The following is an 18,251-nucleotide window of genomic DNA, read 5'->3' on the forward strand; positions in this document are numbered from 1 at the left end:
GTCATTTTAACACTGGCCACTGCCCCCTCCTCAGCTAAAGGTTTTGCTGTCAAAGGGAAGACTGCAGCCAGATCATACAGCTATCCCCTGTCCTCTCTTACCACCACCACCCACTTTATCCTCAGGGGTCACACCAGAGCTATGTCCAGCAAAGTATCCCAGAGCTGTCAGTTGCAAATAATACTGTTAGGCAAAAGCATTAACAGCAGCAGGCCCCAGTGATGAGCAACACAGGGACTTTGCTGGTCAGGACAGTTTCTTTGTATTTGCTCCTTACACCCATTTACTGAGATCCTCTTTGAAGTCTTGTAAACTTCTGTTGTTCCAACTCCTGGGTCAGAAAGGTCAAAGGAGATACTTGAACAATCCAGTGTTACTTTTTGCTTTCTGTCAGGACACACTAAAAGCTACTTTTGAAATAATAGTTAACCCTCTCTTTTGCTGTTTCTCTGTGGTTTTGCCTTTTAACTTCTGTTTCCTGTATCAAATTTGAATGTCAGATCTCTGTTTCCAGATCTTTTCAAGCTGCAGTGTCTCATGCGAGTCTGTTTTTACTTTTCTTTTCCCTTTTCAGAAGGCTTCTGCCAATCTAACAGCAAACCACTTTGCTAGGCTCAGACAGCATGGTTCAAGCACCTTAGAGTGTGGTCATGAGCAGGGGGCCTGAATGAGCTAGAGAGGAAAGGAAGATTGGTTCTTTGAGCTGAGGATGGAAAGCATGGCTGCTGGAAGGAAGGACACACATGGCAGCTCTTGTTCTTTCTGAAGGAGTTTTGAACCACTGTACAGCCAGATTTTAAGATCTGGTTGATCAAACAGTCCATGCAGAGTGCTGTTCCTCCTCTCTGTATTTCTCCCAGAATATTCACACTGCTGTCTCATGTCTATCTGGCTTCACCCTTTTATTCAGTGCTGTACTATGGGAAAAACAAAACTTAAGTGCATAATACAGTTCTTATTTATTTTCCTACAGAAGAGGACAGAAGAGTCTTTTCACCTAGGGTTTGAACTCTACAAGAAATGTACTTATTCCAGATCCAGTGCTTAACTCACCCAATACCCTTAGCTTGGAAGGCTTTTGGTTTCAAAGATGTCATGTGTTGCATTTGTGTGATCCTGGAAACCAAACAGATATGCTGCAGATTCACAAGTACCTCTCTAACCTTTATTCCCAATCCATGCTACTTGATGGCAGTGTTAATGATTTACTGCACTTTCCTGCTTCTGACCCCTTTAGTGTCTTGTAAGACACTAAAAACTTCCTCACTGGCAACCAGTACGGTTGAGAAAGACCAGAACATATAAAGACTTTAAAAAAATCAAGGTCTTACCTAATCCTTTCCTTCTCTCTCTCCCTTTTTTTTTCCTTCTTTCCCTCAGCGTTTTCCCCCAGAAGCAGGAATGGGGATCAGCTTTGCTGTGGTATTGTTCAGTCCATGTTCTCTGGCCTTGAAACTGTAAACTTTATCTAGCTTTCTTCTGTAATATGATGATTGTCATAGGAAGGATGGCTGTGTTGATGATGTCTACTGGTCTTAGCATTACTTCTTGGCACTGCTACAATATTGATTTGAAGATAAAATAGCAGTTTTATCTGCACAGACTTAGGGCTGTGAAAGAAACTACCACTCAATAGTCAGGTCCTTTTGCAAATTTTATTGTGCAGTATCTGCAACATTCAGTAGTGGAAATCTCATTTCCAGAACAAGAAAGCCACAGTATTCCTTGACCCCAACAATACAGTCCCAGAGGATGGGCTCTGTGTCCCTGACTCTTCAGTCAATGAAAACCAAATCCAGGTATGATCAGTATGATGTGTTTTCTTACCCGTTGCTTTTTTTATTTCCTTATCAGTAAACTGTAAAGCATGAAGAGCAAGAATGTGTCACATCCTATAGCAATGAATACAAAAAGTGAAGCCCTTGTTACCATGTTTTGTCATTAAAATGTGCAGTATTCAGAGGACTGGAGAGAGAAGTAAACACTCAGACTGGGTTCTACTGGAGGAGCACTACTCTTTTTTGTCTCATCAGTACCAGGTACTCTTGGAAACACAATCCCATTGAAACCCAGTGTTCCTTCTCTCTGACATGAAATAGCACCAGGCTGAAGACATGCTACATAGTTACTGAGAATGAAGGAGAACTTGCCCAGCCTGAATTAGCCCACACATGATTTCCTGCAGCTCTACTTTCTTTATGTCTTGCTTTCTTCCAGTGCTGGCAAATCCCTGTTTGTCCCAATAGGAGAATCTCCAAAATCTAGGCAGTGCACCTGATTACCAAGCAAGAGGTTTGACTTGAGGCAACAGGTTATGTTTGGATACTGCTCTAGCATAGTGTCTCCTTTACACCAAGACCTTTTATCTCCTTCACACCTAGCAATGACTTTAGCCCTCCTCAAAATAAAATAAAATAAAAAAACAACAAAAAAACCCACCCCAAAACAAATTAAACGGGATGAAGACCATGCTGCAAGTCACAGAAGTGTGGTCATAAGCTCCTGAAGAAAGTCCTAGTTGCCCTCATACCTTGTACTTGCTCTCAAGTCTAACTGTAAGAAGAGGAAACATTGCATACCAGTTCTGCCTACTGAAAGGCAGGGTACTCTTACTCCACTTATTAAATAGCTAAACACTTCTTTTCATGTGGACTGAAGCTCCTTCTCTGGGAGAGCTCAGCAGCACTGGCTTGTTCGTAGTGTTCGTAATGTGAAAGCTCTGTCTTCTTTTTCTCTGTTTCACAAGTATGCTGTACATCTGAACCTTCCACACTCAGTTCCTCCAGTAACTGTGGAGTCCTGGTTTTGGTTAGGAAAGTAGGAGATCCTGTGTTCTCAGTTACACAGCTGCTAACTTGCAGGGACTGACAAAGATCTTATTTCTTTCTAGACTGTGTGTAATTTTTTTCTGCAGAGGATTGAACTCAGCTCCTATTCCAGCAGTTGGAGAGAGCCACCAAATTCATCCTGCACTGCAAGTGATTATTTTTAAAGTATACTTTTTTTGCTGTTTATGGAGAGATGGATTCTGTCTTGTTTAGTGAGGCTTCTGGGCACTACAGTAATAAGAGTGGAGAGTTTGTTATTAAAGTCTAGTAACAGTCACCACTGAGCAGTTACTCTGCTCTAGGATTGTCTGTTTCTTCTTTCCACGGTAGTTCAGGTGGTTGAACTCCTCCATGACCTGCAGCATGGTCTTTCCTGTGGTCTCTGGCATCACCAGGAAGACAAAGATAGCCATGGACAGACAGTATGTCAAGAAAATGATGAAACAGAAACTACCAAGACCTTCCTATAGGAAAAGAAAGAGACAAAATGTGTTCACATAAATTGACCTAGATCTCTTTCTCTTATGATATGGAGTTCCTGGTTTTCTATTTATTAAAAAACATGGTCAGGGACTCGATGTAAATCCTGCTTGATGCCACCTGGGAAATGGCATGGAGTGGTAAGATGAACTAATTCTCCTTTCCTGTTTTAAGAAGGAAAGTTCTATGCTCAGCAGAAATTGAATGTCATTGCTTGACAATCTAGAGAAGTGCTGAGCTTCAGTTACTCTTCTGTCTGCTCGTCCTTAGTCTGTGCTAGACTGGGTAAGGTAGGTAGCATGTTAGTTCTGTCCCTCCTTGCACAGCCCAGAACTGCAAAGGCTTTTGTTTCCTGCTATGTACAAGTGCAGTGAGAGATCTCTGAAACTGCCCATTTTCCAGATATACCCCAAAGGAGATGAACACACAGGAGGGGGGGGGAGGGGAAGAAGGGAACCCCTCATGACATTCAGATGTCTTGGACAGTTGTTAGTGCCTCTGTCATTGCTTCAGTGTTTGCCAGTGTCACACTCTAACTGTGTAGATAGTGTTAGTAGCATCTAGAGTTTATCTAGCACTTTCACTAGATATCTGGGTAAGAAGAAAGGGGCATCAGAACTGCAATTAGTTTGAGGTGTCCTGTGTGTCAAGTACTGAAAAAAGAGAAGTATGCTCTGGATTCAAGAAAGGGCTCATCTCCTCTGAACTGAAACAAAACACCCTACTTCACTTACCACAATGAAAGGGAACAAAAGTCCAAGGATGAAAAGTTGGATCCAGTTTATAGTACCATTAAAAACATAAGCGGCTGGTCTGTATGACTGAATGAATATTTCTGTGGGCAAGGAGCATAATACTCCAGCTGAAAAAAAAAAACAACATATTGGAGAAAAAAGGAAGTTTAGAAATTTTGGAAGACACTTCTGCAACTTACAGTTGATATATTGCCATGTAAGTTAATGGTTTTAACTGACCTGGAAGTGTTCGAGGTGCTGCTTGGGTCTTCAGGAGGAAGTCATGTACGAATGCAATATGAAATGAAGTGTTACCTCCTACCACAGTGTGGAGGGGAATATCTACCCCTGCGCTGAACCAGTAGTAGGGATTCACACTAACTGTGGAACAGCTACACCTGGGACCTCTCCTAAAGGCTGAAGTGAGGAAGGAATGAGTATATGAAACCATTCCAGTAGAAAATACCAACCTGGCCCAATGCCAAAGCTCATGATGAAAATAAAGATGAGCGCAACAGAGCAGTATGGTACCCAGGAAAAGGCATCCTATGGTAGGAAATGAAAAGCAAATAATATCAGAAATTAAAGTTGTATTTATCCAGCTCCGTTAGAAACATTCATCACTGCTAACTATGTCTATGTTACACATACATCTGTTTCCTCTGCTTCCAGAAACTTCACAAAGAGATAATCTTGGCGGTGATCATGGTAGTATAACGCCATTAGCTTTAATCTGCATGTACATGGGTGGGAACAGCCCTGTTAGACTGGTGGTTAGCCTCAAAAATACTTCTACTCTGACTAAAAAGTGATTTGGGTAGAGGGAAACGGTGATGATATCTGCCATAAAATAAAACATCAAGACCTGACACAGCTCTATAATGAGTAAGTGGTGTCTTACCTGTAGTGAAAGCGTGACGGTGAGGAACCCTAAAGCTAAGGCCATAACAGTGTAGGTTTTCCACAGCAGTGTCTTCCTTCCTGTGCGCTCAATTAGGAAAACCTGCAACCAGAAGGACATGCTATCAGCTTCACAGGACACAGCACAGACCTTAAGGACAGGCACTAGTGAGCTGTTTTCACCAGGCCGGCACAGAATCTCTGAAGAGACTGCTATGTAGTGCCTCCTCTGGGAGAGTGAGTGAAGGTGTCTGGGGGGATTGAGCAGGACCAGGAACTGCAGGCACAGGGGTGGGGAAGGTGGAGAGGTGCAGAGCTGCAGGGAGTATTGCCTGAGCAGAAGAGATCTGAGGTGGCATTCTGGTGGCAAAGTACAGCTGGGGAGCTCAGCAAAGTGGAGGTGCTTGCAGTGTTAATTGCCATGAATCCTACAGCCTCCCAACAAGTAGACACAGTGTCCTACCAGCAAGTAGACACAGGGACTGTCATCTGCCTTTCCTATAGGGGGGAACTGGAACTCCCAAAGATGGCTCAGGCTGGGTCATGATTTTGAGAGAAAATCCTTTCCTCCCATAAATTGCATATGCCCATGTTTGCAGGGTGCGTGGAGAGGATTTATGTGATCAGTGCAAATACTACAGTTGACTTGTTGCAGAACATTTGATCCTTGAATCTCCGTTTACAGTAGTTACAAAGATTGAAATGAACCATGCATTAAAGCAGAATGAAATTCAGCGGAAGGGCCACTTACACACATCAGTGTGGTGAGGATCTCAGTGATCCCAACTCCAAGGGAAACATAGTGGGTTTGAGCAGGGGGGATTCCAGCATTTATAAAGACACTGTATGCATAAAAGTAAACCTGTGAAGAAGAGAAAGATGTGAAGGCTGTACTCATGTGCTCATGTTCACAGTAGCTTCTTTTTTGACAGAAAATAACTAATCAGTCGTTAACAAAAGGGAAAATCTTCATTCAGTAACTAATCCTCAGTGTTTCCATGAGGCTTTCTTGTGCAGAACAGCTTTCACAAGCACCTCTGTCTTGAACTCAGTAACAAATACAACCTTCTTCTTCTCTTTTTGCTTTTAGCACTACCTTTGTCATATCTTACAGGTTATAATTCTATCTATCTGACATCTTTCACATGTTTTAGTGTTTTGTGTACTTTGGATGAGGAGCATACAGAAATGTGGACAATACATAAGCAAATGGTTTCATTCTCTTTCTACATAATCTTGAAGATTTTGATAGACATAAGCACTCATAATGCGTAATAAATTCCACTGTTAATATACTCAGCTTCTACTGGTCCTCTATGGTATAGTTACTGCACCACTAGTGAGGGTAGAAAGAAGTCTTACTAATCTTGAAGTCTTTATGAATTTGCAAAATTCATCTGGATTTTGAAACTTCTATGCTTTCACTATAAGCTCATTTTATACAACAACTATTCCCATGCTCAGAGATATGAAACACAGCTAGATATATTTCCAGAAAAAAAAAGGTATAACAGAATATATATCAGTAACTGTTACACATATTACTGGGATGTTGTAATTGTCTGTAATCAAAAGTAAGTGCAAAGTTAAAGGATTTAGAAAGAAACCCAAAGATGTAGGAATACGGAAATGCTCTGTCAGCCTGACTCAGTTTGTCCTGAAATGGCTAAACAATTTTGGGCAGTGCCTTCTGGAGTTCAGAGACGCAGAGGTGCTTATGCTGTTGTTTACTTGTTTGGTATTTGAGATTTTATTTTATCCCCTTCCATTCTCTTATCATAACAAGGTAATTCACAGAGATGTCTTCAGATGACAGTTGCTAAAAGAAGGTTCTCAACTTATCCCAGATCCCAAACTTCCATGGAAAAATAATAAGCAGTAAAAGCAAAGTAGCACACATACCACGTTGGAGCCAATTAGCTGTGTGCATGAGGAGACAAGGAAAAGAGTGATGAACTGCCAGCGGACAGGTCTGTCACGAAAAAGATCGCACATGCTCTTAGCCTTCTCCTCACGGATGGCTTCTTGCTCTGCCATCATGTCATCTATTTCAGCCATATGGTCACCATCTCCCCAGAGCCACTTCACAGCTGCAAGAGAGGAAGAGAGGTGACTCCTGGACCAAGCTCACCAGCATAGACATTAATTCAGAGGGTTACTTCCTGACTTGCAGAGTGTCTTAGTTGAGCTTCAGGCTCTTTGCTTGTATGACCTTTCTAGAGATCTGAGTTCAGATTAGACACAAATCCAGTTAATTTCTGTCTGTGTCTTAATCACAACCTTAACCTTTGGCCAATAGCTGCTTACTGTGTTTCAATGTAAATCACTTACCAATCCTCCCCTGAATACCCTCCTGCTAAAGGTGCAATTCTAGGGTATACATGAAAACATAGACAAGGAAAAGTGACTCCTACATTAAAAAATAAGTCTACATCCAAGAGTTCTCTCTTTCGACACTTAAATACCCCCAGTGGTTGTTCTTCTGTTTATGTCAGTAGTTGGTGTTAGGGTTATTGAAGAACTGAAATGCTTACAGATAAGGCATGACAGTAAAGAGCATCACTTTCTTACACAGAGACAGAAGGTACCATATCCACAGCCTGACTGTTCAGGGCAGAATCTGTATTGATGGAAATACAAGCTCTGTGTGATCACATCCCTCAGAAGATCCTGGCAGAGGGTAAGGGAAATACTAATGCCAAGAGAGTACTAATACCAAACCAGAGGAGGCCATCTTTCATTCAAGCTGAAGGTGGTTTCAGAGCCAAAAGAACAAGAGTCTTTTTTCCAACTGTACTCTCTTCCAGGCTCATGCGGGGCTTTACTGTATTCTCCACTTTTTGTTGAAATGAACGCTTTGTGCCCGATTTCCTTACCTTTGATGCACCCCTCCTTGTCCTTTTTGTCAATGAGAAGGTAGCGGGGTGAGTCTGGGAAGAAGGGGAGGGTGAGAAGGTGTACGAGGGCAGGAAGCACATTGACTGCCATGAGAATTGGCCAGAGAGCATCTACTCCAAGAACTTCTCTGAAACAGAACCGGAAGAATGACAGGAGCTGAGCAACCATGTGAGCACACACAGACACAGCGTGGTCCCTTGGCGCTGCTGAGGGTGTCCGGGCAGCTCTCACCCAACAGCCTCCAGCATTCATCAGCCCGTGAAAACCTCAATGGGAGGTGGAAGGGGAGAGCAGAGTGCTGCTGCCCGCAGCACACCAGTTACACAGTGTTGCCCCCTGTTGCACAGTGGTGAGTGCAGCACCTCTGACTGCCCCCTCCTGCACAGCTGGAGCCCACGGAGATGAACCGTGTCCTAGCACAAGCACGGAAGAAGGAACCTGCCCTGGTTTATCCGTCTGCTACTGATCCCAAGAGCCTCAAGTTACAAGAAAGGATCCGCGGGTTATCACCCTGCTACTGACTGCCCCATGTAACAGCTGCTGGTTTTTTGAGAGTACTGTGGCCAGAAAGACACATGCCAGGGGAACAGGACAGACCATCCTTGGGACAGGACAGGAGGAGGAGCCTGTGCAGGGGGGAACGAATCCACAACAGTTTTCTGGTTTCATGGGTGCGCTGGCTTGTGTGTATTTTCAATTAAGTTGGGATGGATCTGATGTTCCCTGCTCCTTCTAAAAAAAAAATTAAAAGTAGACGTCATTTCTTACAAAAGATGGATTTCTTTTAAAACCCATTTGAATCTGGTAAAGTTTTTATTATCAGTATTTTTATCTCCCTTTGTTAGGAAGCAACATCATTGTTCAGGGTTAAATATTTTGTCTGATTTCTGTTTCTCATTGACTTAAGTCAGAAATTCAGACTGAGCTAATTCAGTCTGGCTGCATAGGGTACCCTGAAAACATGTCTAAAAATAGTTGCTAATTAGCCTATCCATAGGCTTGCATTAACATATGCATGTATTTTAATAACAGAAGAAATGAAATAGGTCTCAGACCCCCTTACCTGAGACCCAGAGCAAATCCTACAAATTTTCCAGTGGCGATGGCAGTAGAAGCGGTTACAGCAACCAGCCCACGGAGCTTCCGTGGGGCACATTCCCCAGCATACATGAGATGGATGTTCAGAGCTAAACCTGCAATCACAGGTGTTTGTCAAGGCATCAAACTCCCAAATGTCTGGTGTTCTGGAGTGGACCATTATGGACAAAGCATATAGGGTGAGGCTCCAGGATAACTTTTTGCTGCGCTGAGCATTCTGCATGACATGAAGTGTGTTCCTGGTACAGTGGCCTTGTGCCTTTCCTAAATCTTTCACTAAGCAAGTATGTTCCCCTGGGGAAATCAGTTCTTCAGCAGGTTGGTCTTCTCCTACAGTGTTTCCTACAGCCACATGGAGAGCATTGCTGTTGCTCCCTTTAATCTTAAATTGTATATTTCAGTGCCTACTCAGGATGCTATGTGCTTTACTTTGTGCTTCAAACCAGCAAGTTAACAAATGCTCTATATTCCTTTTGCTCAGTGAATGAATGATCATTTCTCTATTATTTTTGCTGGTTAGTATTATCTATATCCAGCTGCTCAGGAATTGAAAACACAGACACAATGTAACCTTCTGAGGCATCTGGAAATTAGAACTGCCCAGATTGAAAATCATCCCCTTGTTTGTAATATGGAAGACAGTATCAGCCACAACAAGCAGCCACAGAAACAGGTCAGCTTTCTACTGACTGAGCATGCTCCCCTGAAATACTGCATGCTTTGGCTTTTTCACAGGTTGGCAGTACTTTCTGTCTGGACTGTATATAAAGATAAAAGAATGAGGAACGGAGATGTCACACCTGATTAATTTAATGACATTGGTGTTTTATTATTTAATTAAAAATGCATTCAGAAAGCAGACCCTCTGCAGACTTAGTAAAAATCTGTGATGTGTATACTCAGACTGGTAAATCCTTGCGTCCCTCAGTCACTGCTCTCCCAGCTATTTAATGCCATAGATAGGAATGCTGATTTACCTCCACACACTCCAGCAAATAATCTTCCAGCGATGATCATCTCAAAGGATCCACACAGCTGGCTGAATCCCATCAGAGCTGCACTCAGCAGGGAAGGGATATCCGCAAAAAGCATGGCCTTCTTCCTGGAATTCATTTAAATTCGTATGAGCATAAATAGTGTCCCTGTGTCATATGCAGCCTTACAGAAGTTGTATAAAGTGTACCAAGTTGGAGACTCTGTGCTGGCTTTTCAGATTAGCTGCAGAGAAGTAAATGGGAAATGGGAATGGGAAAGCTTTGCTGTGGACTAATAAGTTAGTTTGATGCCTCTAGTGGAGCCAGTATCTGCACTGAGGAACAAGCTTTGTAAGAGGTTGTCTGTGAAATTCACTTTAAAATGCATTTACTCCTCATGTGACTTCTCTGGAATGGATTTGCTTTGGAATTTATAAGGGAGAGGGTACAATTTTCTTTGTGGTCATTGGCAAATTTTGCCATTCTGTTTCTTCATCTGAAGCAGCTCTGGGCTGCTCACACTTGTGCCACTTCACAATCAGTGTTTCTCCCATGACAGTTGTGGCTGTAAACAGAAAGACTAATGTAATCATTATTCCTACCTTCCAAATCTAACAGACAAATATCCGGCAGACAAGGACCCCAGAAGCCCACCAATGCTGTAAATGGACACAATGAAGGACCACATCAAAGTAATCATCTCTTCACTGGGAGAAGAGCCATATCTCCTCAGACAGGTTTCACGAATGAAACTTTTGATGTACTTTAATGTAAGAACAGAAAACAATGGAGTCAGTCAACATGCTTTTGCATAACTGCACCACTTTTTTTACTTCTCTTACCTACTTACTGCTCTTCTTGATCAATTTATATTGACAGCTTACTTGTAATCTTAGCCCCAGTGAAATCTAAGGGAATTCTGCCACTAATATCCCATGTGTTAATGTTTTAGCGACAGGGTGCAATGAATAAATATATCAATATATCAACTGTGAGTGCCACTAAGATAGTGGTCTTGGCACCATTCAGGATGAAAAATACCTCCCCTAATTTTACTTTTCCAGCTGCAGATATTAGAGCTGACCTCAGTTATAGAGCTACAGTCCACCCCTGTCCTTTTTCACCTTACAGACAGTCACATAAACTTAGTGTGTGTGGCCAAGCAAATGGTACAAAGGACAACCTGAGCACTGGAAAGAGGAGAATGTCCTGTGAGCAGCCCAGTTCAGTAAGGGGAATACGGCTGACTATAAGTATCACTAATCCTTCTCTTTCTCAGTTCTGTCACACCAGACAGATGTTAAAACCCCATGAAACACAAGAGCAATAGGAGCCAGTCTTAGAACCAAGAAACCACAGTTAGTTTTGAGAGCAGAAATGAAGAAGTTGTTAGTGCTTGCATATAGAGGCAGGAACACATAACATTGAAATCCATGCTGGTAGCTCAATCCATGAGCTGTCCATGCTTACCTCAGCGGGAGAATTGATAATGGAGATCTGCAGCCCATATTGGAAACCTCCACCAATACCCAGGACAAAAGCCAGGAGGAAGAGACTGCAGCTCATTTTCTGGCAGGAAATAAAAGCAGCAAACAAAGCTGGCACAGCTATTCAGACATGTTCCCACTGTCCTGTTCACCTCTACAACTCCAATAGCCTGAGCAATGCCACACACCTGTGTCCTCTGACACCAAGGAGCCAGTGCAGAGTGCAATAGAAGACCAGAGCTACTAAAGCACAGGACAGTGAGGAATTTGAGGAGAGACAAAGCTTGTAGCTGCCTCCCAGAATCCAGTTACACACTTCAGTGCTTCTGTGTCCAGTTTTGGCTGCCTTAATCTGCACTATCATAGAATAACTTCTAGTGGGAGATGGTGCAATGTGCATATTTCCATCTACTTGTCCTTCCTCCTCCTCCTTTTCCAATTGTTATCTCACCCAAATGAATATTTTGCTCAGTGACTTGGCTGAGACTAGACAAACATTTGGGGATTGAAAGGCATTCCTCGTTTAATAGTTTATTCATCCTTTCTTAGAACTATATCTGATAGGAGGCTTAGAATACAATACAATAGAATTGTATACCAAATGCATAGAATACAATACAGTTTTGTGATGCATGCATACCCCATCCCTCCCACTCATAACCTTTTCATTGTGGAGGACTTTTTCAGTCTTCCAGCCCTCCTCTATCTATCAAATCATGTATTTTTTTTTTGGCTGCTGTGCTCTGAACAACCTTGGTTTGTTTGAACTCTCTGTTATGTATTGAACATTAAATAGAAATATGCTTTTAAATCCCATTTCCTTTGCTTTTAAAAAAACAATTCCTTGCAAGACATTTGATATCTTTCAGATGTGACCTTGTGCTATTATTTGAACCACACCTGAGTCAGATTTATTTTTCTTTCTGTACTCAATTTATGCAACAGCTCTTTTAGAATAGCAGCAAGGAAAAAATATATACTATTTGGCAAAAGAGAAAGAAGATAACCATATACCAATTTGCATGCAAAGGTAGTCTTTTCTGCTTACAGCCTAGGTCTTCCCTAACACTTTATTTGGTTGCTTTGGAAAAAGTCACTCTATATACAGAGGAAGAGGAGCCTGAGATAATATTTTAACATGTCATTTCATTCTTTCTTGGTGTTTACACTCTATTTAGCTTGTCATGAAGTTCTTTCTATTTGATTTGTCATTATTGAATTGGTTACTGATGAAACTGCAAATAGTTTCAGCATGCTGGGCATTCACTCCAGGTCACTAGGGAAGAGAAGCTCCAGCAGCAACTAACAGACAAGTAGAGCTGCAGGAGATGAGTAAAGAACCATAAAAAAGGCACTGATGGAAGCCAAAGTCCAGGGACTGGCTTAAACTAGAGTGGACTGGCTTAGACTGCCCAAGTCATGAGTTGGGTAATCAGTTATCTCATTTAAAGGAAAAGTTCTGACTGCTACATTGAACCTCAATACAGCAAAGCCTTCTGAAGCCTGAGCTGGGCAAGGCTGACTAAGCCTGTCCATTCAACTCTTGAATTACAGGGTCAGGTAACACTTTAAGAGTAATGGTCATTGCCTAAAATTCAAGTCTGTGTCCCTATAATATATGGCAGATGCTAGGAAAGTTGAATCTCAGTTTTAAATCCTGACTGTAAAATAAATAAACTGCATCTTTACTTTTATCCATAATTCTCAAAGGGCATCTTTATCTGGCAGTCTCCAAGATGGTTCTGTAAAAAGGTTGTTTTTTCAGGTTATTCAAACAGCTTAGGGGGAAATTCCCTCTCCTGGTGAGAGGCTGCATTAGGTGGTTCCCCGGGCTGGGGTGCTTCTTGTCTTTGGTGTCCGAAAGAACCCCAACCCGAGCTGGATTAGAAGTGAGAAGTGGCTTGTGCAGAGGAGCACTGTCTGTAGTAACAGTAGTAACTATTTTTCTCAGATGCTGATGGTTTTTAATCAATACAACAGTGCATGGTTCTTTAATCTGTAAACACTAATGTGAACCATGAGTCCCTGCAGAATATATTTCCAGATATATATTTGCCTAACACTTCACATGGTAAGAAAATTGACCCGAACAAAGTGTCATCTTTTTTTCAGTTGAAGGTGTTTTAATTCAGTAAAAGTTAACCAACTTGTTAAACGCTTCAATTAAAATGTAACCACTGGTTGTCTTTGCTTCGTCAGTCTAAAGACACCTGACTTCGGGCCATAGTCAGAAAAAATGCTTGAAGTTGGAATTAGTGTTTCCTGACACATGTACTTGCAGGACTGGCTCTGGAACTCAGGCAGCCAAGTGAATGTGTATCATCTCTGAATGTTAGGCGTGTTTCATACTGTCGCATGCAGCCCCTGTCCTGCCAGGGCTCTGGGGAAAGGCACAGTTCTGACTCATGGGAGTGGGCACAAAGGTGGCCAAGGTGAGGACCTCTGGACACTGGAGGACTTCTCCCGGTTTCAACCAGTTCTTCCCTGCCGTGTAGGTCCCAGCAGTGTTTCCCAGGCCTCTCCCTCTGCCCAGGAAGTCTCTTCAGTTCATTCCCTGTGTTTTCTCTACTGCCTTGTTTGCTTTGCTTTGCTTTGCTTCTCTTTTCTGTAATTTTTTCTAATCTTCACCAAAGGAATGACAGAATGTTTTGATACCATTGTGACAGTAGCAGCAGTTTTTTGCTTTGACTGTGTGTTCTGCTCTTTCTATCTGCCCCTCACTGCTCTCTTCAAACTGTAGAAATGAAAAGTATCTCTCTAGTTCCCAGCTCCATGGAGTCCTGCTCTTGTCTGTCTTGTCTCAAAGCCCTGTTATTTCAAAATCTCAGGGTCGTCCGAGGGCAGAGATACCTGCTCTTGGCCGTGTCTGTATATGAATTACTTCTAAAACAGCAGCAACCACAAATGAACAAAAGTTTAGTTTTATTTTTCCTCTATTATAAGCCTTAGGTGGTGAAGAATAGTTCCTGCACAGACTCCTTTTCTGGAAAGTAGCCGTGCTGCTCCACTCATGCCCAGCACAACAGTCACACACTCCAGAAGCGTTTACAGTCCTGTCATTCAAAAATGCTGTATTTTTAAAACATGCAGTTTAAAAATATACTGAAAGAAACTTCAGCTACTTATTTTGGAAATATATGTGGGCTTCTCTGCTGCAGCCATCAGCACTGCTGTGATTGTCATACAAACAAAGCCAAAAGAAAAGAGATGGCTTGATTAGGACTTTGAGAAGAAACAGAAAGAAAGAAGCTTCACCAGTCAAACCAATGCCTGTGAAATGGTTCTCTTTTCCATGTAAGCTAGAGAAGACAGCAAGGCAGCACAAACAGCAATGACAGGTTCGCTTCTTTCTGTAGAATAGAAAGGCACTCCCTGGCAGTGGGAAATTGTGTATTCTCATGAATCCTAGAGATGGGATCTACTGAAGACAGAGCGTATTGCATTGCCAGCAACAACAGCAAAGCTGCTGCTTCACAAAGTATCTGGCCTTTAGGACTCATCCTGGTACTTTAACATTCTTTCATCCTGCAGAGTGCAGTTTGTGAGGGGCCTGACAGATTTCCGACTTTTCAAAATAGATTATTGTTTTCTAAATGCCTCTTTGTCCCTACTCAGGTTTTACTACACTTGAACAGAAATATAAACCCATTCCGCATCGCCGAATCTTACGGGCATCGGTAGGGATGTGGTGCGGCATCAGCTGCAGCCACTAGGTGGCAGGAGAAGTACAACATTTCCTGTATTAGGCTCTGACTCCAACATGCCAGCAGTTCGCTGCTTGTGGTATCTGGCAGGGATCACAGGATTCCTTTTAGCAGCTTTCCAAATGATAACTGTATGTAACTTGTACAAGTTAACAGCTGCTGACGCACTGTTTGGGAAGCATGTATCAACAACAGTAATACACTGGAAAAGGACAGCTCTAGTTTCTTCCTGCTGCCTATTCTGAATGAGATCAAGTTTAGATAGATGCCTTCCAGGAATAAAACCACATTTTCTGAATTAGGCAAGAGCTTTCTCCTTTATCCTAGCATCTTATAAGAGGCACTGCCTAGTGCAAGTCTTTGTCCTCTCAGGTGATGGCGTTCAGAAGTTTCAGGCTGTGGCTACTGGGTGGAGTGTCCCTGGTTGTGCTAGTCACTGAGCTGTGTCATGGGAGCCTTTGAGCTAGATGGGGATTATTCCATTTCTAGCTCCTTAGGCAGAGGCCAACATGTCAAAGCATGTATCTAGTTGGATAAGAGGCTAGGGAATGCAGCTCACACCTGGGCCTGAGTACCATGAATCTGCTTCATCTGTCTCATTTCTGTTGCAGCCAAACATAAATATGTATCTGTCCGCAATGACCTGGTCAAGAACTGCCTGCTTAGACCATTGCATTGTCTTATTTTTCCCAAATAAATATGTGCACACTCTTCTATTTAACAGGTGAAAGCGGTATTCATCACAGCCCAAAGGTAATCCTAGAGGCTCTGGACACCAATGCACAAGGGCAGATGCAGTCAGGGGATGTGTTTGTATCTCCCGTTGGGGCTCTCACTTGGCTTGCATCAAGCTTCTCCTTATTTCACCTCTGCCTTCCCTGAATTGTGCAGAGATACGTTCTCTCTCTTCAAAACCCATTCCCAGTGCTTTTATGTGGGGGTTAAACCAGAGAGCTTGCAATCTGTGCAATGAAGTAAAGCAACTGCCTGTGGCAGTCTCAGGTCAGAGAAGGGAAATAGCAGGTGAGCTTACGGCAGCAACAAGAGATGAGTGAAGTCCTGCAGGGAGGTAGTGAGGTGCCTTGGACTTTGGCACAGGCTGCTCACAAGGCTCTCTCTTCCAGAAGGGGCATAAATTGGCTGTTGCTGTGACTACATCTGTGTCTGCAGCTGAGGTGGGAGCCCCTGGAGTTGTCCTCTGTGTTTTCTAGTAACAGCTGCCTTGATGAGGAGTGAATGGATGGATTTTTTTCTCCTACATAACATCTGTATGACTTGAGTTTTTGTGCTGACAGGTGTTCATAGTGGTTGTGTTTCTAACTGACTTCCTCTGCAACTTAAAAAACCAGCATTCCCGGTGTTCAGCCTTAGGGTGAGTTCTCACAGTTTCAGAGTGGCAGTTGGTGTGGATGAGAAATCTTCAGTCTCGAGGTCTGTCACCAGGGTATAACCACGACACTGCAGTTACTCAAACTGCTGGCTTTGGAAACAGTCACATGAACATAGCAGGTTTCCAGCACTACTGTGGGAACCAACCATCCTCTTCCCTCAGATACTTTTTCACTGAACTCAAGTCTGTCATAATCAAGGTGGAATATGATGCCATGAGCATGGAGAGTAGTTATTTGGAGAATGTGATGGCAGTCTCTGCCTGTAATTCTCTGTCTGCAGTAATAAATAATAATCCCACTATTAGGAAGAACCATCAATGCATGGTCTTCGATGTGCCATGCACTGAGAGGTGCCTATGTTTTAGAGTGTTTTTATCCCAGGATTGTCTGAACCAACTGTAATTGCACTGCAAGAGGAGAAGAGGCTTGAATCTACAGGATGAATTCTCCCTACAAATGCTACACTGTCAATCACAGAAGAGATCTGGAGCTGCTCCCTGGCTGGTTGTTGGCCGTCTCCCAAGCTCTGGTCTGGCTATTTCTGTAAGCCCTTATCTCTTTCCTGTAAAGGCCATCACAGTGAAATACGAAATACCTGTCTGCTTGTCCTGACTCTTGCAGGATTCACTCAAATATGGAAGACAAATAGCACAAACAAACAAGCGTCTTTCTCAAGAAACATCCTGCAGGTCTGCTGTTTTTATGGTGAAAGCAATGTTTATGGAACTTAGCTGTTAAAAGGGATTTTCTTTGTAGGAAAGGAATGCCCAGCTGTGACACCATTATTCTCAGTTCCAGCAGTTCACTAACGGTCCTTATTAAAAAAAAACCCAAGATTTATCTAAGTTCAAGACACTGTATAAAAACTTCAGGAAATGGGCTTCATTGCAGAAGTTTCTCAGGGCAGGGACCCAATGCTGACAGAGCTTCTGCTACCACACAGACTCACTGGATGCCTTCCAGACCAGAGGAGATACGTGGGAGCTGAGTCCTCTGAGGACACAAGGACAGATACAGCCTAGGGAACTAGCTGCTTTTTCTTGCCAGGATTTTTGGGTGTCAGAAGAACAGCTCAATGTTCTGTGCATTGGATCAGTAGTGTGCATTTACATCCTCCTGATAAGCAATAGAGCTTCTCTGGGAAAACTGAATACTAAAGATAATTGAAATACACTTTTCTCCATTTTCTCAGCCCATTGTGAGCTGTAGGTCATGTGTGGCTGAACTATTCCCTTTCCTCCCTTCTTTCTATCAGACACTGATGAAAGCAGTTAGTTGAAACTGGGTGACCTGAAGGCCAGAGAGCACAAACTGCTTAGCTGAACAAAATCTCTGCTCTTGTATGCAAGAGTGTTTACACTCTGCCAAATGGCAGTAAATGTCACTGAATGTTCCTGTCAGAGAAGAGGAAATTATGTGCAGCAGTGTGAGAGTGTCAGACTCATCCTGATTTCTTATTTAATGCTTACTTCAAATAGAGCTTTCAATTAGACCTGTCCCCTGGCCTATTGAGAGGCACCTGAGTCCTGCCTCTGATGAAAGCCAAAATACCGTTTCTGACTCCTTGTAGGGGCTTTCAGGAGCTGACAGCATGTTCAGTTGTATGTGCTGCTGTTGTGAGCTGAACATAGACCTCTTTTTATAATAAACAAGCATTGTTTCTAGGTTCTTTCATTGATTTGGCCACAGCACTTATGAAATGGATGTTACAAAATGAAGGTCCTTGAAGGATAGTCCTCACTGGCAGCTGTGGGAGG

General features: G+C 42.7%; 1 protein-coding gene across 2 annotated transcripts; it reads right to left on the bottom strand.

The window, feature by feature from the left end:
• Positions 1 to 2,448: 2,448 nt before the first annotated feature.
• On the bottom strand, positions 2,449 to 11,742 carry LOC134170181 (solute carrier family 2, facilitated glucose transporter member 11-like). 2 transcript variants are annotated; one of them, XM_062631397.1, is made up of 12 exons: positions 11,588 to 11,731; positions 11,383 to 11,481; positions 10,515 to 10,675; positions 9,916 to 10,040; positions 8,904 to 9,033; positions 7,819 to 7,967; positions 6,845 to 7,032; positions 5,694 to 5,804; positions 4,944 to 5,045; positions 4,513 to 4,588; positions 4,043 to 4,170; positions 2,449 to 3,292 (listed from the first exon to the last, which is right to left on the bottom strand). In XM_062631397.1, exons 2-12 carry the CDS (start codon positions 11,476 to 11,478, stop codon positions 3,086 to 3,088), a joined length of 1,473 nt encoding a protein of 490 aa, XP_062487381.1. In that variant the 5' UTR covers positions 11,479 to 11,481; positions 11,588 to 11,731; the 3' UTR covers positions 2,449 to 3,085. The 2 variants fall into 2 exon arrangements, with proteins under 2 accessions (XP_062487381.1, XP_062487380.1); XM_062631396.1 differs by having other exon boundaries at positions 11,383 to 11,742.
• Positions 11,743 to 18,251: the final 6,509 nt, after the last annotated feature.

This window comes from Pezoporus occidentalis, unplaced genomic scaffold, assembly GCF_034315485.1.
Source record: "Pezoporus occidentalis ecotype Australia unplaced genomic scaffold, CSIRO_AGI_Poc_V1 ctg37, whole genome shotgun sequence".
Taxonomy (NCBI): domain Eukaryota; kingdom Metazoa; phylum Chordata; class Aves; order Psittaciformes; family Psittacidae; genus Pezoporus; species Pezoporus occidentalis.

Coding starts and splice junctions, on each gene's coding strand:
- LOC134170181 (XM_062631396.1), bottom strand. CDS start 11,478: ATGAGCTGCAGTCTCTTCCTCCTGGCTTTTGTCCTGGGTATTGGTGGA. Junction 7,968..8,903: donor GGATTTGCTCTGGGTCTCAG/GTAAGGGGGTCT, acceptor GTTCTGTTTCAG/AGAAGTTCTTGGAGTAGATG. Junction 7,033..7,818: donor CAAGGAGGGGTGCATCAAAG/GTAAGGAAATCG, acceptor CCTCTCTTGCAG/CTGTGAAGTGGCTCTGGGGA.